At 46.8% G+C, this 25,261-nt stretch overlaps 1 protein-coding gene across 2 annotated transcripts in view; it reads left to right on the top strand.

Annotated features, from left to right (window-relative positions):
• Positions 1 to 16,249, top strand: part of cacnb4a (calcium channel, voltage-dependent, beta 4a subunit) — a 49,161-nt gene extending 32,912 nt beyond the window's left edge. Inside the window, exons 4-13 of one of the 2 annotated variants that reach the window (XM_035407541.1) lie at positions 4,273 to 4,400; positions 5,042 to 5,118; positions 7,490 to 7,509; positions 9,284 to 9,364; positions 12,490 to 12,548; positions 13,431 to 13,540; positions 14,105 to 14,256; positions 14,790 to 14,885; positions 15,338 to 15,523; positions 15,834 to 16,249. In XM_035407541.1, the coding sequence (XP_035263432.1) occupies positions 4,273 to 4,400; positions 5,042 to 5,118; positions 7,490 to 7,509; positions 9,284 to 9,364; positions 12,490 to 12,548; positions 13,431 to 13,540; positions 14,105 to 14,256; positions 14,790 to 14,885; positions 15,338 to 15,523; positions 15,834 to 16,094 (1,170 nt within the window). In that variant the 3' untranslated portion in view covers positions 16,095 to 16,249. The remainder of the gene's footprint in view (positions 1 to 4,272; positions 4,401 to 5,041; positions 5,119 to 7,489; positions 7,510 to 9,283; positions 9,365 to 12,489; positions 12,549 to 13,430; positions 13,541 to 14,104; positions 14,257 to 14,789; positions 14,886 to 15,337; positions 15,524 to 15,833) is intronic. The other variant, XM_035407540.1, reaches the window with a different exon arrangement.
• Positions 16,250 to 25,261: the final 9,012 nt, after the last annotated feature.

Here is a 25,261-nt window from a genome sequence, read left to right as displayed (position 1 = left end):
AAGTAGCTCAGTCTCTTGTACCAGTGGCAGCTTGTGGGTTTTTGGGGGGGGGGGGGGGGTGGTGACTGTGAGTGAGGGGGCGGGGGCCTGGGGGGCGTGGCAGTAAGTATGGGATAATGGGGGTGTAACCATTGGGCCGGGGGGCATGGCTGGATGGGATAATTGGGAATTGGCTGTAGAGGGCTCTGCTTTGTAGTAAAAAAAAAAAAAATTAAGAACATAAGAAATGTGGATGAGGAGAAGCGAGGGTGGACCAATCATAGGCCCAACGTAGCCTTTGCCTCAGTACCATCCCACCAGGGGAATTGAATTTGACTCGAAGACAGAAATCAAGGAAATATAATAGCTGCCTTGCATAAACAGCGAGACCTTGGAGTGCAGGATGTGGGGATGAACAGGCAGTGGCCATGAACAGAGTCTTTAGAAACGGGGCCTATTCATGACACCAAGCCACACCTGGGCACATCACAGGTCTGCCTCAGCTGTGTGTGTGTGTCTGTGGGTGAGACTGTCACTGTCCGTGGTTCTGAAACAGCCTGCTCTTGGAAAGATCTTGCAGCAGCACCCTCTATCCTTTTCCCCCGAGCCTTCCATTCACCACGTTCATCAAATCCACCACATTCATCACATAACATTCATCACATGCAACAAATTATTCTTCCTGGGGTCCACACAAAACCTAAAAAATAAGACCTTGTACGGAAGAGTAACTCAAAAACAGGACAGTAATAGACACAATGACAGACCTACAATAGTCAAGTCAAGTCAAGTCACTTTTATTTATATAGCACATTTAAAAACAACAGGAGTTGCGCCAAAGTGCTTTCCAATAAAATTTACTTAAAAACGGTTCTTACTTCCTAATTTTAATGCGTGTAACCTAAGTTTTATAAGAATAGATTTTGTATCTTGAGAAAATTTTGTCTTGTCCAGCCTTATTTGTTCTACAATAAGCTAATTTATTTTACCCTGAGCTTTCTTTTTACATATTTGTAAGATTTGTTGTTTGTCTTCTGTTGTGAACTCAACCCGTAAAGATTTATTTACGTGCCACGGAAACCGCGTGCTCATTTTATTTTTTCCTCTCTATTTTGGAATGAATTTACGCTGCATGTCAGGAATATTTTATAAACTCAGGCGTAGAGCTCCCCGTACAGGGTGTGGGTGGCATTCTGTAGACGTGAGAATATAAAAACACGAAAACATAAAAACTGTTACCGGCTTTTAGCCTAAGCACCGTTAACTGTTATTAACCTTATTGGTCGCGGCGGGAGTTTTGCAGGGCGTGGGGACATCGGAGCGAGTGAATTTGGTGGATACTACTTAAATGTTAACAGAAGTTGACGCCTACATAAATGTAAAATATTTGAAAATATTTGAAGTGAATCATGTTGGATTTTCCCCCCGTGATTTTTAATTTACTGTGGTTGCTAACCTTAGCTGCGTTAGCTGTTACACCACCACTGGTTTAAAGTCACTGATGCCTGCCAGAATCGAGGTTCCGTGCCTCAAAATTGATTTACACTTCCTCGCACGACCCTTTCGAGGAGTGTCGTGCTACACTAAATGAAAGTGTGGCACGTTTTGCAAAGGTCTGTTCGGAGGGGTCTGTTGTCTCTATGGTAACGAGACGCCAAACTGCCACTGTTTATATCTGAGAGAACATTGCGGCGCCCGGTGAAAAAATTACTGAGAAATAGGGGAGGAATACATATTTTATATCTACATTTAAAAATAACGCAAACGGAAAAAGGTGGTCGGTCACTCCGACAGACCGAAAATAATGACTTATGCATGACAGTAATTTCTGTGTTCCATTTGGCGGTCCAGTCAACGCGACAAAGTATGAAGTTCTGCGACATAAAATTCTAGAGCTGCGGGACACTTTTTCCGTTGAAATTACGGCATTTCTGTCATGCGACACTTGTCGAAAGGGTCGTGCCAGACTTGGGAGTTCTGAACAGAGCGTGTGAATGTGAAACATTTCTTTGCGAGGAGATGCGATTAATGAATTCGCTGTTTTAAGTGTGAATGAAAATGTTTAAAAAGCGAGTGACCTGCCGGGTGGCTGCGGGGGCTCAGCTGGCAGATTGCGGAGCAGGAGACAAGCAGGCGGTTGAGTTTTAAAGGGACTCACGCGCCAGACCTCACAGTCCCGAATCCAGGGATGGCCTTACAGCGATGGGATGGGCCTGGTACTTGTGACAGGGTATTCTAAATAGGGGATATATTGTTAAAGCAGTTCACCAGTTTATTATTATTTTTGTATTACCTGCACTGTACTGGGTGTACTTATTACAAGAGTGTATTTACTTTTGTCCTAGAGCACTTTCAGGGACCCGTTGAATACACATACTAGCATGACTAGAGGCATTTGGGTCTCCACCCTCAGTTTAAGAAACACTGTCCTAAAGTGATGCCTGTCATCTGCGATTTCTGTATTTCCTTTTGATCCCGTGTTGGTGTGAAAGTAGTTCCAAAGTGGATTATAGCCCCTGGGCCCCCCCCCCCCCCCCACCAACACCACCACACACACACACACACACACACACACACACACGGACAGACAGACAGACACACACGGACATGTACACGGACACACACACACACACACACAGGGCAGAACAAAGCCCCACAAAGCTCTTTTTCCTGCACGCACACAATGCACACTGCACCTGTAATAACTGACTCCCCCTGCTAAAACAAAAGCTCCCTTTTCCTGGAGGATGGGGTCTCTCGGGTGTACCATGGCTCATCAATCTTCCCGCCCTCAGACACTGGCCTAGATACCACACCTTTCCTCTTAGGGACCGAGCCGTTTGGAAAGCACAGTTTCTGGCACACACACACACACACTTCCCCCGCGATTGTTACATACCATCACCCACACCTCTCACCCTTGCTGATCTGGAGACGACTTCCTCCACATCTGTGCTATCTAAAGCACATACTGACCTGGAGATCCACAGAGGTTTTGCCTGGGAGTTTTTGCTACTGAAACTGAAAACTGAAGCGGTTGAATTCTTTACCTGGTTCTGTGGGTCTAGACTGGGTTTCTGATTTTGAAAACAGAAGACTTGTGTGGTGGCTCTTCAGGATCAGGGTTACAGGCCCCAGTTCCCAGAAATCCACCAGTTCATTATCACAGCCAAGGCCAGGCAGTTTGATATGGTTTCCAAGGTCAGTCAGAGATCAATTAGTGACCAGAAATGAAATCATGCTGGTGGTCTCTGTCTAGCAGTGCTACAGATCACTGTGATGGTCACTGATTTAGTCTCCTAAGATTGTAGCTGGTAACGGTGATGTTTGGCTGTTCAGGGTACGCACTGAGCTGGTTCTTAATATTCAGAAGGAGGGCATTGAAGTAATAGGAGCATTTTAGTTTTTATCAGTAGTTTGCTATATTTAACTTACTGTATACTATTATTTGGTTGTTGTTGGTGCAATCCAGACCTTGGTCAAAAAAACATTAACACTTTAGATGCTGGTAAAATTAGAAAACACTCCCTTTGAGAAAATAAATCCCTGTGAAGTTTTAATGGAAAATGTTACTAACCAAAACATAAAGTCATAAGAATTATGTCTTGAATATTGTGGGAAATAGATGTTTCTTTAATAATGATCAGTAGCCTGCTGGAATTTTACCATGTTCCGAGTGTAAAAAGGGTTATTATTTGACACCCGGCCTGGTTCAGTCCCCTTTAGAACAGATTTAATACTCTCACAAAAGATGTAGTTATAAAGCTGAAAGTGTGTTGAGCAGATAATTGTACAGTTGTGGAGACAACCACTTTCAAGAGTAGGCCCAGAGGCCTGAAAATCACCTCTCTGTCTGTCTGTGTCTCTCTGTGTCTGCCTGTGTGTATGTATCTGTGTGTCTGTCTGTGTCTCTGTGTCTGTGTGTCCTTGTGTCTGTGTCTGTGTCTGTCTGCCTGTCTCTGTGTGTCTGCATGCCTGTCTGCCTGTCTCTGTCTGTGTGTCTACCTGTCTGTCTGTATGTTTGTGTGCCTGTGTCTGTGTGTGTCTGCCTGTCTGCCTATGTGTCTGTCTGCCTGTGTGTGTGTATCTGTGTGTCTGTCTATCTCTGTGTCTGTGTGTGTGTGTGTTTGTGTCTGTGTGTCTGTGTGTCTGTCTGTGTGTCTGTCTGCCTGTGTGTCTGTCTGCCTGTGTGTGTGTATCTGTGTGTCTGTCTATCTCTGTGTCCGTGTGTGTGTCTGTGTGTGTGTGTGTCTGTCTGTGTGTCCTTCCCCCCGCCGCGCTGCTGGCCTGCAGAAGTACAGTAATGACTGGTGGATCGGGCGCCTGGTGAAGGAGGGCTGTGAGATCGGCTTCATCCCCAGCCCTCTCAAGCTGGAGAACATCCGCATTCAGCAGGAGCAGAAAAGGGGGCGCTTCCACGGGTAAGGCTGGGGGTGCTGGGGTCCTCCTTCTGTTATAGTTACACAACTGGGGTGCTCTTAGAGAGCTGTCTCTCTCAATCTCTCTCTCTCTCTCACACACACACACACACACACACACACACACACACACACACACACACACACATACACACACACACACACACATACACACACACACACACACACATACACACACACACACACACACACATACACACACACACACACACACACACATACACACACACACACACACACACACACACATACACCATGAAAAGGGCCAATGGGGTCCTTGTCTTGCCTCTTGTCTTTATTATTTTGAAAGCATAATGTAAGTGATGTGGGTCGCTAATTCTTTTAAGTTATAACTATTCTGAATGCTTAATCTCTCTCGAACCTCCAGTCCCCTAGGGGTAATAGAATTAATGTTTCCAGTAATCACACGTAAGTAATAATAATTTTCCAATCAGATGTTTAAACTCCGGGTTTTAAAAAGAAAAAGAAGTATTTGATGAATGGGTGGGAACTCAAAAGTGGTGGCGCTGTTTCCCTTGGGGTCGGGAGTCTGATGCGCGCGCGCGACGCGCGACTCTGTCCACCATAACGCTGTGCTCTCACTGTTTCCTGTGCCCCTGCAGTAAGTCCAGCGGGAATTCCTCCTCCAGTCTAGGAGAGATGGTTTCAGGCACTTTCAGACCGAACCCTCCCTCTACAGGTGAGCCTACCCACAGCCGCGTCGGGGGGGTGCGTTTCCCGGACGGACCGACCCAGGTGTCCGGCGGCCCGGGGACCAATCAGCAGCAAGAGAAGCGCCCCCTGCTGGGAGCAGCTGATTAATGTGCCTCTGGTTTACAGGACCCCACCTTTCAGTGGCTCTCTTAAGACCCCCCCTCAATCTCTAAAAAGGAAAAAAGAAAACCGGACTGTCCGTAAGGGCAACAATCAGTAAAAGCACCATGGTACAGCCTGTTGTTATTTTGCATTAATTAGCCTCCTGGTACATGTGCGTCTGGGGCCGGGTTGCCTTTCAGAGCAAAGGATCCAAGTCTGCAATGACAGGAAAAAAAGGCTTTCTCTGCAGCCTTTTTCCCTTCCCTCGCATCGCTGTGTCATTTCTGCGGTGCGATAATGGTGTCGCAGCATTGCCAAAATGCCGCGGCTACGCTATGCGTTAGCATGCCGCGGTTACGCTATGCGTTAGCATGCCGCGGTTACGCTATGCGTTAGCATAGCCGCGGTTACGCTATGCGTTAGCATGCCGCGGTTACGCTATGCGTTAGCATGCCGCGGTTACGCTATGCGTTAGCATGCCGCGGTTACGCTATGCGTTAGCATGCCGCGGTTATGCTATGCGTTAGCATCGCTGCTTGCCAATCAGGCGCCGCTGCCAGCCAAGATGGGTGGCCTGAAAGCCTTCCAGGGTGAGAACCGTTGACTCATGCCTGCTGTCTGCCCAGCAGCGTCCCGGCCGGGGCGGGTAGCTTTAGGCTGGCCTCCGAGGTGCTCCTGACCGCGCTAGCTCCCCCTGGCATACGGCGGCAGCGGAAGGTTCCGGAAGTTTCCGTGGCGTTCCGGAACGTGCCTCGCGCGTTCGGCGCGGGGTCCCGGGGGAGCGGTGGACGGGGCGCGCGACGGCAGGTCCACGTGCGTGCAGTCGATCCGCTCATCCTCCTCGTCCTCTTCCTCCGAGCCGTGAGGAAGGCGGGGCCACTGGCTCGCTAAGTCCTCCAACAGGATAAAGCATCTCTACTCTGAACCCCCCCCGACCGTGACCCCTGACCGTGACCCCTAAACGGAGGTCATGTGACTTGGCTGGGGGCCTGTGGCATCTCACACTCCGGTTTGAACATGCTACTGCGTGCAGGCAGGCAGGGGCGGGGCTCTGGACACGCTGACGCCCCCCAGCTTTAACTCGCTGCATGCGCAGGCTTCACGCGCCCGGTGATTTACGGGGGACAGTTACACAACCTCTTCTTCGTAAGGTAACCCCACATGCTGAGAGACCGGGGTGACCTCTGTGGTTCCCATAGCAGCCATTTGCTTCTACTATGGTCTGTACACCACAGCACCTCCACAGGGACCTCTGTGTGGTCCTTCAGCAGTGGCAGTCTGAGGGGAAGCAGACCAGCTATGATTATGTTTCAATGAGTGTGGAGATTTGGGGGGGGGGGAACAAGCATTAAGCGGTTTGTTTGTTTTGTGTCTTGCCGGACGGTGTGTCTTTGGTTTCAGCCAAAACACACAGCCATGTCCAAACACTGTGCAGCAAAGTGTGTGTTCTGTTGTCCGGAGGTAACGAGATACGCTTGGTCCAGAGACCACAAGCACAGGCCAAAGAAGCACAGATTCATTTCCCTGCCTGTGTCCTATAAGCCGACTCCAACTGTAAACTGGGATCATTTTCACACGTTTCAATTTTGTGATGACACTGTTACATAATGTACGATGTGTTGGTTAATCGTGACTAAGAGCAGATTTAAATCGTGGCTAAACTGCTGTTATTTGTAAATACTGCGAGCAGAAGTTTAGGCTCATGGTATCTCTCTCAGTATGATAGTACAGGATATACTGTACTTACCCATAACAACCACTTTAGCTTAGTCCTCATTAAGGGGATATTGTTCGTTTGAGAAAAATATAAAGGGAAACAGAACAGCTGAGCAGACGGCTGTAAGATCGGATGCTTGGCTGAGCTACAGTCCCACGCCACGTGTTTTCCTGTCATATTTTTCAGACATGCTAGCTAGTATTGATAACTAATATATAATATGATTGTCTGTGTCAATTTAATTTAAAAAAAATAAATGATTGTGTCAGTTTAATACAGGAGTTCAGGAATGGTTAGTGGAAACTGTTTTTTCTTTGTTAAAAATAAAATATGAACATATATGGTAATCTCTGACCGTTAATGTATTTGTGCACGTTCCTCATGGTTGAAGGTCTTCAGGTCTTGTAATATCACGTTATGTAATGTTTTGCCCGTTGTGGCGGTGGGGGTCCGTATTGCCCTGTTGTTGTATTTACATTCGTGCTGCGTAGGCGTTGCATTGCTGTGCATTCACGGTCCTTTTCTCTTCTCTTCACAGGGAAACAGAAGCAGAAAGTGGTGAGTGCATTCAGAGAAACGTGTTTTAGTGGTACCCGACCCTCTCCTCTTTGATGTACCATAACTCTGTACTCACTTCCTAACGCTGGACCATGTTAGCATCCAGCGCCAAGTTTACGCTCTTCCTTACACTGAACCGTGTTATGATCCAGCGCTTAGTTTACGCTCTTCCTAACACTGAACCGTGTTATCATAACTCTTAGTTTACGCGCTTATTAATACTGCACCGTGTTATCATAACTCTTAGTTTACGCGCTTATTAATACTGCACCGTGTTATCATAACTCTTAGTTTACGCGCTTCCTAGCACCGCACCGTGTTATCACATAGCGCTTAGTTTAGCGCTTCCTAACCCTGCACGGTGTTATCACATAGCGCTTAGTTTAGCGCTTCCTAACCCTGCACGGTGTTACCACCCAGCGCTATTATGTAAACTGTAAGCACTAGAGCGCGACGGACGGACGCTTACCGAGCCGACCTCCCGCTGTATACAGCAGGTGATGGATACCGTGCTGTGTGCCCCAGCATGTCAGCTTGTAATTAGCGTTAATATCACACGAGCTAACGACTGCCCTTATTATGAATAACCACTGTCTTGGTTTCACTGTCCCGAACTTCTGCTGCTCCAAGAGTTATAAGCCCGGATCTACCGTCAGTCGCTGCGCGTTGTTTATTGTGCGTCTTTTTCCAATAAATATCGCGGCGGAACAGCCTGCACTCATTCGGACCTCTCCAGCTTTATTACCTGGCAGGACCCGGGCCAGGGCCGTAATGATGCCGTTAAATTGATTGGGCAAGCCAAATGAACGGGCTGCATTAAATGAATTGGACGGTCCGTCTATAACAATGATCGAGCAGCGATTTTATTAATATTGCCTTTGTCAGCGCATTATTGAGAGGTAAAATCGAAGCACCTTAGACTCTTGACGGCAGCAGTTTGTAAAAACGACAGGGCCAGCGTTTCCAGTGTTCTGTTTGGCGGTTGTTATTTTTCTGTACAGTACGGCTCTTTAGCGCGTGACAGGGTTTTGACGAACGAAGGACACGTTTATTTAACTCGGGTTTGTAGTGTAACGTTCATAAATGCAGTAATATTATTCCATTGATTAGGCGCGTTTTCCAGACCGGTTGCCAAGCCCAGGTTGTTTGGTGCCAGGAGCGAGACAGTACCGTCACTGTGCTTCTGTGTTCCCTGTGCTGTCTGTAACCCTGTGCTGCTGTGTTTCCTGTGCTGTCTCTAACCCTGTGCATGCTGTGTTCCCTGTGCTGTCTCTAACCCTGTGCTGCTGTGTTCCCTGTGCTGCATCTAACCCTGTGCTTCCTCTAGCTCTGTGCTGTCAAACCCTGTGCTCCCTCCAACACCCTGCTGTCTTTAACCCTGTGCTTCTGTGTTTCCTGTGCTGTTTCTAACCCTATGCTGTCTTTAACCCTGTGCTGCTGTGCTGTCTGTAACCATGTGCTGTCTCTAACCCTGTGCTTCCTCTAGCTCTGTGCTGTCAAACCCCGTGCTTCTTCTAACCCTGTGCTATCCTTAACCCTGTGCTGTTGTACTGTCGCCAACCCTGTGCTGCTGTGCTGTCTCTAACCCTGTGCTGTCTCTAACCCTGTGCTTCCTGTAACCCTGTGCTGTCTCTAACCCTGTGCTTCGTGTAACCCTGTGCTGTCTCTAACCCTGTGCTTCGTGTAACCCTGTGCTGTCTCTAACCCTGTGCTTCCTGTAACCCTGTGCTGTCTCTAACCCTGTGCTCCCTCTAACCCTGTGCTTTCACCACAGACTGAACACATCCCTCCCTACGATGTCGTCCCCTCCATGAGGCCTGTGGTTTTGGTCGGACCCTCCCTGAAGGGATACGAGGTAGGAAGCAGCCCCTTCTCCCATTGGACCAGCTAGCTATCACATGACCAGCTCCTGCTTTCTGATTGGATGTCCAGTGCAGAAACCAAAAAAAAATGACAGTAATAATTCAACAGAGAACATTCACGCAGCTTAGCTAAGCCACCAAGGTGAGGGTAAAATGAAGTGAGGGTAAAATTTCCAGCAACAGGAGTTGGAATAAGATGCTAATATATCGCTTCAACCTCTCTCTCAAATCAACCCTCTCTGCCACCGACGCCACTCTAGTGCCATAGTGTGCATTCAGCATGTGACACGTCAAGGTCCCTACCAATCAGGTTTAAGAAGCAGGCCTGTGGACGTGTTGCGTGTGAGCATGGCGTGTCCCATGCCCCCCCCCCCCCCCCCCCCCCACCCCCCCGACCCCCTAACACCCCCACCCTCCAGGTCCCGGAGTGGCACTATTCAGGCACGTCACCACCCGCGGGAGACAGTGCCAGGGAGGCGTGAGGGTGATGCCCTGTTCTGGTGTGAGGCGCAAGGGAGGGAGGGGGAAGGGAGGGGAGGGGAGGGGAATGGGGGGGCTCTTTGCTTCCTCCCTCCACCCGAACCCCCCCCCCCCCGCCGCCCCGCTCCCCCTCGGGCTCGGCGAGAGGGGAGCCGCCGCGGAGTCGTCACAGAAGCGCTCCCCCCCGTCTTCGCGAGCGGCGTTACCATGGAAACAACCTTCTGGTTACGGCACGTCAGTCTCGAAAGTAGAGCACGGTTTGAAATTAGAAAAAGAAAAAAAGGAGAGCGAGAGAAAGAGAGAGAGAGAGAGAGAGAAAGAGAGCGTCACGCCACCCTAGAAGCGCCGCGCGGCTGGCGGTGGAAACTGCTAACGACGCCGCCGGCAGCCGAGGACGAGAACGAGGGCCGGGGATCTGAAGGATCTGAGGCTGGCCTCCATTTTCCCCCTGCCCAACAGCGATCGTTCTCACGTGTGAACGCACGCTTCGCTTGTTCTTATGGTTACCAGTAACCAAGGAGAAAAACAACAGTTTCATGACATACTGATCTCCCTTCTCTTTTGCCTAAACAAAAAAAAATAAAAGCTCAAAGGCGAGCTTTGGAGCAACTGGATTCCATTCTGGCCCTGCTTGACCCTTTAAGGTGTGAAGTCACAAACGTGTGATTGGAACATTCTTAACTGAACATTCTAATGCTGATGTCACAATCGCTACCGGTGAGTGAAAGCAGCGGAGTTCTAGAACACTGACTCTAGAATTCTGAAGTAAACAACATTCTGAAAAGAAGCTGCTCTTCAAAAGGGTGGAAGCGCGGAAGGAAGGCCGAGGCAAAGCTGGAGCGGGATTCAGACGTCCTGCTGACATCATGCAGGGAAATAAGTCTCAGGCTTCGACGGGCGATTACGCAGAGCTGTGAGCGCCACTGGAAGGATGCCTTGTTTACTCGGGAAATTACAGTTTGGCCCTTCCGTGCGGACTTAGCTGTGGGGGCTGGCAGGGCGGTGACTCATCGCTGCTGGGGGGGGGGGGGGGGAGCCTTTTAAAATAAGCAGGTAATCATCCTGCGGTCCCAGGAGCCAGGCGGGACCAGGAGGGGAAAGGGACGGGTTCTGACGTGCGGAATATCTGCGCTCAGCCGGTGCGTGAAGGTTAACAAGGGAGGGGTCCCTGACTGCACCGGCTCTCCCCCCCCCCCCCCAAATACAGGCGGGGGGGGGGGGGGGGGGGGCATTTGCAAAAGCGAGATTGCCACAGAGGGAAGGGACAGTGATGAAGGAAAATTATGCGTAACGTTCTTCCTGAATGCCTTTAAAAACCTTTTATACTGCAACTGTGACTCCGGAACCCCAGCCCTTCAGGATGCTACATCACCTTATTTATTTCATCACCACACACAGTGCGCTTTGCCAGAAGCGGCTTCGAAACCGGGCGGATTCGATCCCGTAGCCCCTGGGTGCAGAGCGCTGTGCCCGAGCGAGCAGACCAGTGTCTCCGCACAGCCCCCGCCATCCTGCTCCTCCCCAGCCCCCCGGAGCACCGAACAGACGTCTGACAGAAATAGATTTAGGATGGTTCGCCGCGGCACCATTCATCTCCCCCCCCCCCCCTCCCCACCCCCCCCGCGCGCGGATCGTCATGGCAGCTCCCATTGTGGCTCCTAATCACCTGATTTAATGTAACCGCCATTAATTCTGCTGAAAATGAGGTGGACGGAAGCCATGGTGCCGTGCTGGAGGACGGCCTGGTGGCCAGGTGCATAATTTATAGGGCCGGGCGGAAGACGCCAGAATATTTGAGCTCTCGTGTTTTGGAACGAGCCAGCGCCCTAGTGTCCAGGACGGGGGGACATGGTTCGTTTGAAATGAGATACGATGGACATATCCCGTTTCAGGATTTAAAAAGAAAAAAGAGTTCTGTAGCTTGTGTCGAGAAGCAGCAGCGCTGACTTAAAATCATTTGATTTTATAATTTTTTTTCATTCGCCATTTTGCCTTTAGTTCCTCAGGGGTCAGTGATCAGTCTGTTTTGTTTTATGTGAGATGGCCCGCTTTCCAAAGAGCAGCGGCGGGGCACATTTCACACGAGCAGCTCGAGTAGAACCGAGCCATGGCAGACATGACTAATCTACCCCTCTGCTAAGCAGAGCTGAACCGTGGCAGACATGACTAATCAACTCCTCTGCCAAGCAGAGCTGAACCGTGGCAGACATGACTAATCAACTCCTCTGCCAAGCAGAGCTGAACCGTAGCAGACATGACTAATCTACTCCTCTGCCAAGCAGAGCTGAACCGTGGCAGACATGACTAATCAACTCCTCTGCCAAGCAGAGCTGAACCGTGGCAGACATGACTAATCTACTCCTCTGCCAAGCAGAGCTGAACCGTGGCAGACATGACTAATCAACTCCTCTGCTAAGCAGAGCTGAACCATGGCAGACATGACTAATCAACTCCTCTGCCAAGCAGAGCTGAACCGTGGCAGACATGACTAATCTACTCCTCTGCTTGCTGATTGCTGCTCTGTCCTCTTAATCTTCTTCTCGCTCTCCTCTGTTTCCTTCTCTCTGCCCCCACCCCCCCCCACCCCCCCCATGCCCTGTAACTGCCCCCATCGTGACCCCCCACCCCCCCCATACAGGTGACAGACATGATGCAGAAAGCGCTCTTTGACTTCTTGAAGCACAGGTTTGACGGCAGGTGAGGTTGTCCGGCCCGCAGACATGTGGCCCGATGCAGGCAGACGGTTAGGACCCAGCCGCCCCTCCCCCCCCCCCCCCCAAAGATACCTATATCTGTGCTGGGGGGTGTTTCACAGAGCAGGAGTTAGCTGGATAACACCAGAGCAGCTCTTTCTCTCCACGCTCTGGATTTGGGAGAGTTGCGAGTTTTACTCAGTACAGTTATCCTGCTTTATGAAACAGGGCCCTGTACGCAGGATCTTCTTTAGCTTTATACACAGACTGGTGAGCTAGGGTCAAAGGTCAAAGCAAGCACAGCGCCAGGTTTCCTCTGTATGATCATTCTGGGCCTAAGACATGGCTGCTGCTGTTATTTTATAACCCAGAGTCTTTAGATGCAACAGTGGCATAAGATTGTGCTTTGTCCTTTCATTGGTCTTTGGAAATAATCCCAGAAATGGCCATAATCCCAATTCCATTACACAGTTCAGAATATTCATTTGTTCATCATGTATAAATACCAGTGATTTACCTGTCCATCCCTAAGGCTTTTCTGAAATCTATTCATCTTTGTGCTTATTAAAAATCTCTGCTCTCTTTTCCTACAAGTATTCAGTTTTCCTTTCTTTTTAACTTTTTTTTTTTTTACATTGCTTTTCTCTTTTGTAATCACTATTGAGTGTTTCCTAATATCCTCAGATGGATTTTCTGCATCATGCTTGTGAACATTAAAAGGTTTAAAGAGAAGCACACATTGCAATGCTTAAGGTCTCAGAAATAAAATCAGTGAAGTATTACTGGAGCACACATTTGTAAATGAAAAAAGAAAAAAATATTGGGCCTTATCTACCTCATCCTATTAATTTACCTCCGCAAACCTGACTATGCATTCCTGTTGTAGGATATCTATCACAAGGGTCACTGCTGACATATCTTTGGCCAAGAGGTCTGTACTGAACAACCCCAGCAAGAGAGCCATCATCGAAAGGTCCAACACCAGGTCCAGCTTAGGTAAGCTCTTGCCTCCAGCTCTAGCGGATATCTACTGACTGTGCTAAACGCACCATTTGCAAAATATCCTTTGGCTCAAAGTATCTGCTGTATGCCTGAGTTGTAAATTAATTATGTGTACTGTAATTCAGGATGTGATGAACCTCATCTTCTTTCAGTTTTTTGACGAACGTCTCTGTTATGGCATTAATGAAAAAAAATTTTATACATAGGGGAACTGTGTTTAAGGACTGTGATTCTTACATGGATCATTTGATATGGATATAAATACCTTTCAAATGAAACCTGACTGTCTGCAGTTTAACCTCATGTTCATTGCTTCATTTCAAATCCAATGAGCACGAAAACAGAACAACAAAAAATAGTGTCCCTGTCCAAATACTTACTCTATGTGACTCTTTCCTGTTGTCAGTGCCGTTGTACCCTTGAGCAAGGCACTTAACCTGCATTGCTTCAGCATATATCCAGCTGTATAAATGGATGCAGTGTAAATGCTGTGTGTAAAAGTGTGTGTAAGTCGCTCTGGATAAGTGTGTGTGTAACGTAATGCAATGTTTACCACAGCGGAGGTCCAGAGCGAGATCGAGCGGATCTTCGAGCTGGCCCGCTCCTTGCAGCTGGTGGTGCTGGACGCTGACACCATTAACCACCCCGCCCAGCTCATAAAGACGTCCTTAGCGCCCATCATCGTCCACGTCAAAGTGTCCTCTCCGAAGGTAGGGGGGGTCGAAACCACGTCAAACAGACGCAGCCCGCTTCCCTGGGGAGTCCTGTTCTAACAGCCTTTACGGAAGGCGTGCTATTACTGCCCTCTAGTGGCTGCGGGCTGCTGATTAATGCAGTATTTTTTTCAAACCCTGGTTCCAGGGGCATACTATGTACGCAGGCTTGCATTGTAAGTCAGGTTTATTTGAACAGTTAATTGAATAATTCATCTGTGGTTTATATAACTTCAGTGGTAACTGATATTAGTAAATTAGTAAAATAAGGCTAATGATATTTGTTAAATTTATTTCTATTTACAGCCATATAAACTGGTATTCACGCGACCTTCATGCTTCTAAAATAGTGTTTTATGGTGTAATGGCCACATAGGGCTGCTCTGTGAAAATGCGTGACTAGTATACAGTTAGTATTTACAGTAGCATAACTCCAGTTGAAGTCTGAAATTAACTGTCGACCGGTTTTCCAAGAACAAACCTTTTAACATGTTTTTAACTTGCCCCCCCCCCCCCCCTTTCCCTCGCAGGTGCTGCAGCGGCTGATCAAATCGCGGGGGAAGTCCCAGAGCAAACACCTGAACGTGCAGCTGGTGGCGGCGGACAAACTGGCACAGTGTCCCCCGGTGCGTCTCTCTAGGGCAGGGTCTCAAAAGCCCCCCCTCACCCCCCCCTCAACCCCACAATGCCCTTCCCACTCACCCCCCTCCCTCTGGTGTGTGTCTATAGATCAGGGCCTCTTACACCCCCACAGTGCCTCGCTCCCCACCCCTCAGCTGCCCACCGCACCCCCCCCTCACCCCCTCCCCCCCAGTGTGTGTCTATAGATCAGGGCCTCTTACACCCCCACAATGCCTCGCCCCCTCACCCGCCCACCTCACCCCCCCTCTCCCCCACCTCACCCCCATTACACCCCCCCCCTCACCCCCCCTCAACCCCATTACACCCCCCCCCCCTCACCCCCCCTCCCTGCAGTGTGTGTTTACAGAGCGGGGACTCTTACACCCCCACAATGCCCCCCTCCTCACCTCCCCCCCTCCTAGCTAACCCCAACCTCTCTGTGCCCCCCCCCACCCAGGAAATGTTTGACATCATCCTGGACGAGAACCAGCTGGAGGACGCGTGTGAACACCTGGCGGAGTACCTGGAGGCGTACTGGCGTGCGACGCACACGTCCAACAGCACCCCCCTCAACCCCCTGCTGGGGAGGAACCTGGGCTCCACCGCGCTGTCCCCGTACCCCACCGCCATCTCCGGACTGCAGGTGAGCTGGCCGCTGCCTCCTGACACCGCAAAATAATCACTGCCGCTAATCACTAATCGCCAATAATCGCTAATCGCCAATAATCACTAATCGCCAATATTCGCTAATGACTCGTCTTTCAGGTGCGCCTGCACCTCGGTGTCAGTATCTACAGGTGCATCCTGAGGTGTGAGGATAATATACAATAATCGCGCTGTCAGTGTTAATAAGTCTTAAATGCCGTTGGACCACAATGGCTTGTTCAGCACTATGGGGATTTAACCAGAGACTGCCCCCTCCTCCCTCTACCCCCCCCCCCCCCCCCCCCCAGGGCCAAAGAATGAGACACAGCAACCACACGGCAGACCACTCCCCCATCGAGCGGCGTAGCCTCATGACGTCGGACGAGAACTACCACAACGAGCGGGCGCGCAAGAGCCGGCACCGGCTGTCCTCGGGGTCCCAGCACAGCCGCGACCACTACCCCCTGGTGGAGGAGGACTACCAGGACCCCTACCAGGACACGTACAAGCCCCACCGTAACCGAGGCTCCCCTGGGGGGTACAGCCAGGACTCCCGACACCGGCTCTGAGTCAGCGCCCCCCCCCCACCCCGCTCTCTCTCTGTCTCTCTCTCCTCTCTCTCCTCTACTCTCTCACACCCGGCATGACCGAGCCGGGGCGGGGGCGGGTCTGTCCCGTAAAAATCGTGTAACGCGTCTCTTTTCCCTCTGGCACTGGTTCCCCCCCCACCTCCCCCCACCCTAAAGCTGCGTCCTGTCCGCTTTGGCGAATCCGGGCACCTCTTTATTTTAAAAAAATTATTTAAAAATTTAAATAAGAAAACCTCGCACAGCCGGGGAAAGAAAAGGGCAGTGCAGGTTTAGGGGGTTTGCCCCGGAGCAGCCGGGCCCTCTCGCTCGCCCCCGTCCCGTATGGCATGGCTCGATTGCGGCTCCATTTGGGCCAGGTTGTGCATGGACGCCCAGTGACAGGCCCTCTGAGCCCCCCCCCCCCCCCTTCCTGCAGCGTCATCCCCCCCACCCCCCACCCCCACCCCGAACCAGCGCCAGCACGCGGAAACGCTCGAGCGCGAAACAGCGCACGTGCCCAGCGCACGACCTCTTGCACGTTTTCGGGAGCCAATAGAAACGGTTTTTACTGACACGTCCTCTGCGTCCTCGATTGGTTGAAATTGTCCCGGTTGCGGGTGTTTTTGTCTGGGTGCGCCCTGCGGTCTCGGCTGCGCAGACATGGTTCTCGGCTGCGCAGGCACGGTTCTCGTTCGCCACACGGTCGGAGGAAACCGCGCGCGGTCTGAGCCGTGCCGGTCCCCTCCCGCTCCGGTCCTTCTCTCTTCAGCGACACGCATTGCCGTTTGAGACCAGCAGAGGGAGGTGTGTGGAGTGCACAACCGTCCCCCGTCCCCCCCCGTCCCCCCTGCCCCCCCTGCCCCCACCCTGGCGTGGGGTACGGCGTGGGGCGTGGCGCCTTTTCTAAGCAAAAACTCCCCGAGTTCCAAGCAAGCTGCGAGTTGTTTTAAAAAAAAAAACAAAAAAAAAACACATTTTATAAAAATTTAAAAAAACGTACCAAATGGCTTGCACTAGATCTGTACCTGGAGCCCGTTCAGGAAACGCCAGGCCCCTTTCTCCTCGCTGTATGGGCTGCACGCTACACAGAGGGGAGGATCTGTTCGCTGCCTGGCAGCACCCTGGCGGGCGCGTCCAGTTTTAAGGGGGATTGAATTCAAGTTTACCAATTAGGACTGAGGTCAGTAGGTCTAATTTGTAGGGAAACAACCTTTTATGCTTTTCCGCTGCTCAAACCTGGGGCACGTCAGCTACGCTGGACTGGGAGCAGAACCCAGGTCAAGTGCAGCGGCAGGTACTTTACTCCTCTGCCACAGCAGCGTGCCCGGTCCCCGAGCAGGTCCCTCTGAATGTGATGTCATTTGCATCATATTTTAAGTATCTTTTCTGCTAGCACGTCTCTCCGGGTTGTGGCGCACTTTTTCCGCCGCGCTAACGGTTTCCCTGTTTGGTGAGGAAAGCAAGAGAAGGCCGCATTTCCTTCGGTAGCAGTATGGCATAGTGATTCTAGAGATTTTCACGGTTCAGATGTTGTAGCGACAGCGAGTGAGGAAACTCATGCCAAACCGTACCACAGAGAGAACGGTCATAAGTAGGCCTACTGCTCACAGTGCTGGTGGATCCTGTCAGTTGCAAGGAAGAAGGGTCTGGAAAATTTCCTAGCATGGCCTTTTTCGTCTTTTGAAGAAGAAAAATATTTTGTACAGTTCAACAGATACACGAGCTCTACCGGCTTGTTCTGTTATAGCTGGAGGATCGGCGAGGCTAGAAAATTAAGTATACCGTGGTTTTTCAAAAATTTAAGAGTAAAGGCAAAGATTTCTTCCCTGAACTGAACGGTGTCCGAAGCATGCAAACTGCATAATGTACATCACCACATCAGCTCTGCTTTCTACACTCGAATGTATTCAGAAGCGGACATTTTAAAGTCATATCCTCTGCTAACGAGCTCAGATACAAATCAAGGTTCTTTTGTAACGCTGGGTAAACGTAGAGAAAACAAAACAGAATCCTTAAGCTGAAACTTTTAGTGTTTGATTCTGTGTGGCTTAGATGTTTTGTAGCACTTTTTCCGTTCACACATGAATTTCGTTCTCCGGTACTTCAGTGAATCTTTTTCAAAGCCTTGGGTGAAAAGAAGTCTTCCACATCACATCCATTAAAAAAAAAAAAAAAAGAAATTGTTAGCCGAGCGCTAGTTTAGCAGCAGAAACCAGAAAGTTTACATTCTCCTCGCATATTAGACCTGCCTGTCAGCTTTAGTATTGTTAGCTTTTGGTGAAATGCGTACTTCGTCTGAAATTGATGCTACACGTGCTCGGGTAAAAAGCGACCTTCATTTCGGTTTTCTTTTGGCGTTAGCAGGTTATTTCTCATTCCCCATCCGCTTTGCTTCCGTGAAATTTTATACATTTTCAGAGGGTAGAAAAACATCCCCTTGCAAGGGTTAGACTTACCCCAAATAAGAATTAATTGACAGTATTATGACTGTCGCTTGATTTTGAGTCTGGCCTCCTTAGTTGAGACACCATGACCGCTTAGTGCACTAGGAAGAACTAATGGCTTGTCTCCCTGCTTACATCGGACTACAACATTCTGCGCTGTGGAGAATTTCTGAAAAATGGCTTTCGTCTCCAGGTTTATACTGCAGGCTGCCTTCAACTTCCTCAGACCCGGGGGAGAGAACAACCATCTCGCTCATAAGAGTGACAAGCCACTTCTGCCAGCAACAGAATATCGCTGGAGGAAGCTGCCTTAATTTATTCCAACAGTAAATCTTGTGCATTCTGAGGTTGCTGTGTTTCAGCCAATAACGTGAGCATAGACGGAATGGCAGAGCTCTGCTGAAATATGTGTCTGACTCTAGGAAGTAAGGTTGTAGCTCTATATAGCTCCTGTATCCAGGTGTCTTGATACTCCTTTGTTTAGTCTCTGCATGACACTCCTGAAACGGGATCCTTCAGTTTTCACTGGGCTTTGCATCTGAAATAATAACTGGGAACACTCAACACTTATTAGATTACAACATGGAGATCTGGTGTTATAGTCTTTTGAGCATGCTTCTGCTGTACTGTAACTGGGGTAGAAATTACTCAATGTGGGGGGTAAGAAGCTATTTTCTTTTGATGGGGGGGGGGGGGGCAGTCAGAGTCTCGTTTAATGCGACTGAACCGAGATTTATTTGTAAATCATCTCCTTGAGACAATCAGAAGGAATTTATCTGTAGATCCGAAATTCATCTGTAGATCCTGCTCTTTGCAGCTACGTTTTTTCAGGAATGCATTGTGTCCGTTCCTCGGAAAAAAGCTCTTCAGAAACCACTGCTCACGAGAAAGCCCGGCCATGATCTTTTTTTTCTCGTTTCAACTATTGCACCACTTACACATCGCTCCTTGTTTAAGAATACAGCGTTGTCCGGATCATTTAGCCATTAAAAATAAATTCTGAGATTGCTTTGCTCAGGAAGGCTAATGTGGTCATAGTATTTTTAAAATTCACTCTTCTCATCTGTACAGTAGGTAGAAATGTTTGACCTAAATACCAGTATTTGTGTGAATTAGAGAAGACCTGCGACCCCTTGTGGCACCTTGTTCACTTCTGCTGAATCTATTGATCTAAGTAGCACCATTTCACAAATATCAATAATTGTTTTCATTTGCGTTGTACTTTGTAGACAAGCTGCGGTCTTGTATATTTCTACATTTGAAAGTTTGACAGCCCTGTGGGGACACAATACAGTATGTAGCGCTGCTAGCATTACCTGTAAAACTGAACACGTTTCTCCCTGGTATATCTTTTCTGTAGATTACAGGTTGAAAATATTTTTTGATGTAATATTGCCATGATGTTATAGTACATGTACCTCTTACATTTCAGCCTGTTTGTTTCTTTTTTTTTTTGTTTGCCAGATTAAATCAATCAACTTCACCACCTGTATGTTGGTTTTTAGTCATAGTTATTTTGGTATGTACTTCACAAGTTTTCCCTCCAAGAGATGTGAATTGATAGTACTCTTGTTTTCTGGGTGAGATAGACACAGCGGTTGGGTATATTAGTTAAGTATATTATAGCACATTCTAAGACTGGTGTTTGCACACGGGAAATTAGCACAAATGTAGTATAGAGCTGGTTGTGGTTGGATGTATTCTGGGGCGATTTTTGAAGATCTGTGCCGAATTAGAAAAAGACAGCAGACCCTTCAAGTGTTTGAATAGATATGTGTAGATTTAGCTGTCTTTAAAGGACAGGTGGCTTTCTTTTTGTTAACTGTGCAGAAGTGAATTCTGAAAGCATGACGTGTGTAGACTTCAGACAAGACATGCCTGGACACCCTGTTCGACAACTTGTGATAAAGGAGTATCTTAGTTATCTCTATATAGTAACCATTGCTACTGTTCTAGACCATCTTGATTAAGACATCACCTTCATCATTTTTTAAAAATTGTTCATTAAACTGAATTTGTCGACGTCCTCCAGTGAAGGTGTTGTCTGTAAGAGAAATGAGCCTTCATTGCATTAAAGCCCCTGCATGTCTATCGAGTGTAGGCCTTGGGCAAGGCATTCAGAAGTGATCTTGCATCAGTTAAATCTTAAATAGGTCAAGTGATCTATTCTGGTGCTACTTTATTAGTCTGATGGTCTAATTTTGCTTTTATTGGAAGCAATGGATGCACTGATGGATTCCCAAAACGCATGTGCTTATGCGGGTTAATTCAGCATAAAAAAACAGAACAGGTTCACCAACAAAGCAGTTTTAAGAGCACCCACAGTTTGCGTGAGTGCAGTTGGAACAAAGTGACCTTACTGTATTATCATTTTTATCATTTTAGTCTTCACTATCTGATGTGGTCTTCACCAGTGAAATTTTTGTAATTGCGAAAGGGAATTTAAATTTTTCTTAGCACATGATTTTGTCTTGTTCCAAAATCATTCCATTGGCAGATTAGCTTCAATACACATGCTCACAATAAACTTACAGTATAGTAGTCTAACAGTGAAGCACATTACTTTCCATGTAGAACGCCAGTATTAATCTCATTTCATTCGTCTCTTTCCTTCTGTATGTTCATGCAATGTTGATTGAAATTTGGCCAAATGAGAAAAACATCTGCAATCAGCCAACTTTAAATTACTTGTTCCTATTGTACAATTATTTTACAAAAAACAATTGTAAGGACAAATAAGAAGCTTTATTTGTTCATCACAGGCAAAAGTGTTTTTGTTCTGATATTTGTATGTATGATATATGGCTTTCAGGCATGCAATAACTGACTACTGCACTATTGAATGGTTACTGAACGGAATTATTCTAGGATACTCATTGAAGATTAATGATGTTTGCTTTCGTATTTGCATGTTTTGTGTGAAACCAGTTCCTCCATTGGGTTTGTTGTACACCAGAAATTCAGTGTAAACCCCCAGACATGAGAAGCATTTTCCTTTCATTTCCAGTCTTTTTAAAATCAAATTCTGTAATTGTTCATTGTTGATCACTTTTGTTTCATTTTCACCTGTTAAACCCCTACATAACCAGTACAACATTTTGTCCTTAACTTCAAGTAAGAAATTTAAGCAATGACACAATGTGTTTATTATTACAGTTCTGAAGTACATTTCGTACAATTCAGTGACTGCTGAGCTCATGATGTAACGAAATCTTACATTTGTTAAAACCAAGTTAAGGACAAAGTGGATAGAATGTCCCCCATTTTATGAGTCTGTGCTGTATGGAGTTACCATAGCAGACGTTTATCACTTTCTCTAGTATTAGGTCAACTGACCAAGTTCTTAGCATTTTTACCAAGCACACATCTAAATAATGGTGAATTTCTCATTATCAGCAATTTTTAGCATTCTTTCTTTGTCCTGTCTGTTCAGCCAACAGTAGGTGAACATACATTTAACAGTGGATGTGCTGTGATCCAGCTGGACAGAGTCATAGAGCTGTGGCTCTCAAATTCAAGGGCAACTGTGGCCATTTAGGGAAATTTAGGGCCAATATCGATTGCTGGCATCTTCCAATTGTGATTCACTGCAGTTTTATATGGTTGCCTCCCAACTTTGGAACAAAATTCTTGCCGAAGTCAAAATCTGTATTATTATTCTGATTGTATGAATCCCAAGTACAAGCGGGTGTGAGAATTGTGTGGCTGGACAGTACCGAGCATGAGATCTGTCATTTAATTCAGTCACGCAGCACGGCGGTATTGCATTTTTCGAACGAGAACTTTCGACTTCTGACCGTGTCGGCATGGCAACAGCAAGGCCTGTAGAACCCTTTGATTGAATTTCTGGTTTATGACGATGCATACGGGCACTCTCGCCAAATCCTGATTTCTGCGATTGATTAACGATACTGAAACTAGCCTTCTGCAAAGCTTTCCGTTAAAAAAAAGAGAAATGCAATAGAGGTCTTGGATCACAATCACGGTCAGATTTGTTCCCAGAACCGAATATGTAAATACTTAAAAACTGCATTTCTCTTACATGTGCATACTGTAGGTGCACTAGCTATTTGAAGCGAGTCTTGAGTAGAGCCGAACATACTTGTTTTCTTCATGTTTAGGGCCGAACGGTTTGGTCTGTTTGGAAAGACCGCTCCTTTAGATTTCATTCATCCGTTCACTGCAAAGTGTGAGGTATTAAAAAAAGGTCACACCTCTTCCTCTTTCCTTGTACAGCTGCAGTGGAGTAAAATGCAAGGTTTACTGTGAGCCTGCCCTGGAAACGCTCGTTCATCACCCCCCCAATTAAACGCACATATTTCTGTACATGTAGAGCACATTAACCTCCCCATTTGCAAAGAATATTTTTTAAAAGTTATTCTGTAAATATTATTTAGATCAGGTCAGATGAGTAAATCCAGTTCCAGCATCTCTCTCTTTTTTTTCCCTTAAACGTGTCTGTTTTCCCTGTAGCTTTTGTCGAGGTGCACCCTCTGCATTTTAAAATTTGGTGTCAAAGTTCGTTTTGCCTTTTTTGTTCCCTCACTTGCAGCTGATAAACGAGGCCACGCTTCTGAGCGGTTTATTTGCCGAAGGGGATATTAATTGAGCATTTGCATAAGCTGAACTTTATTGCTGTTGCATGCATTTACCAGCATGTAGAGCATTTTATGGAAAGGACTGGCTCGTTAAAGGCAAGAGAAGCTCTTTGCACTGCCTTAGGGGACGCACCATTTTTGCTTCTTAAAAAAGACCTTCCCCCTTTAGAAAGATGTCATATTTGAGATTAATTTTCCAATGATTTTTTTTTTAACTCCTGAGTCAGCATTTTTTTTTTTTTTTTTTCAAATTGACTAAAACCCTTGCCATTTTCACAATAGTATTAGTGATACAATCATTGGCACAATCTATATTTCAGCACTGTAACAAATTTCTATTGTTCAGGTGAACTGCGAGCCATTATAACAGGATGACAGTCACTGGGGGTAAACCCGAACAAAGAAAATACTCGTTTATTAATGAAAATCATGCTTCTGATGGGAAAGATGAGTTATGCTGCTGTTTATTTTCTGGACCTTTTTACATTGTAATACAAAAAGTAGCATTCGTTTTTATTTCTGTGCGATGTCGAGGTTCTGTTTTTAATAATCAAGCCTTGATACTGGGTGATTATAAACAGACTGTTGCATGTTGGTTGATATCATCCATTTTTTTTCTATTTTTTCTTTATTGCTTACCTTGCTACATAACTTAGTCACCTTTTTTATGTGTGTAAATTCGGACAAAAAAAAACAGATACATGAAAAGGCTACCCTTATCCCATTCATGACTGACCCATATTGCCATGTCGGGATATAGGCGATGTTTTAGTCACAAGGACAGAATTATTATTGCATTAAAAGATGACATGTTTAAGTGGTTATCTGATGTCATCGCAGACACTGTTTGCTGTATGCATGTAACGCCAGCGAAAGAGGCGGGTCCCATTGGAATACAGACAGCCAAGTAAACAGTTTACAAACTTCCTTTGATTGTTTCAGTTTGTTTTATCCCTTTCTTCTCCCGGTCCCAAGAATACGAATTTTCAATTATGTGCAGTATTCTATAAAAGGCATGCTGGTAAAAAAAAAAAAGAGTCAATTTAAAATAAAAAGAGAATCATTTACTATGCAAATGTGTACAGTGCTGCATGCTGATGCTTCTACTCCCTCTGCTACTTAGCGGCTTCATCAGAGTTCAAAGTTCAAATGAAATTGTGTTGTTATTTTTGTGGAAGACGACATTTAAAAAGGGAAATGCAAAACTGCATGCATAATATAACATTTTAATTTATAAGATTAAATAAAAAGAATATGTTTTATGGGAAATAGATGTGTAAAAAAAATCTAGCTGCATTAAAAAAAAGTTTTCTTTTTTAAAATAAATGGGAACTCAAAAAATGCCTCCTACATTCTTCTTTTTTTCAGAACTGTTTTTCCTCCACAGTCTTTCTCCAGCATTGAGTCAGTGTCAAAAGTATTTCCTTGAATTGTGAAACGAACTGAATGGGTGCTCTTTGTTATGGCCGCAACAGTCTACGTCACTTGCATTCCATGATTTGCTACAGAAAAGTAAATGGGGTCATTTAAAAATCTGCCCATCACAATATATCCACTTCATTTGTACTCAGCGGCAAAAACGTTATCCTTACTTTGTCCATGTTTAGCCAGCGTCTATTTGAACCTATTTTGGTTTCTTTAATTATTAAAATAATTAATTAGATGTTCTCAGCACACATGTCAATAGTTTTTAAATGTATTATTTATATACAGTATGCTTGGAGCATACAAACACATACTAGATTATAGTTACTCATTGAGTACTGTACAGCATGCTGGTGATTTAAAAATAAAAATGTACTGGTTGATTAAGGAAGAATGGTTCTTAAACATAATTTAACCGTGATCCTTGATGGCCACAGTGTTTACAGGTCTTCAGTCCACAAATGGACTTAACATCATAATAAAGCACTGCAAATTATTGGTTGAACTACTTAAGTTTCTCTCCGTGGTTCTTGGAGTGGAACCCATTTTAATGTAACAGGGATGCTGGCTAAAGCCCGGCACTTCGGGCCCAGGGCTGGGTGAGTGAAGTGAGGTTGCACGCAGTGCCACATGAAGATGTTCAGATAAGAGAGTTTTTGCGCATTTTGCCCTTGTGCGAAACTCAGAGGGAAAACCCTGA

The sequence above is a fragment of the Anguilla anguilla genome, chromosome 3 (assembly GCF_013347855.1).
Source record: "Anguilla anguilla isolate fAngAng1 chromosome 3, fAngAng1.pri, whole genome shotgun sequence".
Lineage (NCBI taxonomy): Eukaryota > Metazoa > Chordata > Actinopteri > Anguilliformes > Anguillidae > Anguilla > Anguilla anguilla.
Note: the sequence above shows the minus strand (reverse complement) of the source record. Positions and strands in the feature narration are given on the sequence as shown.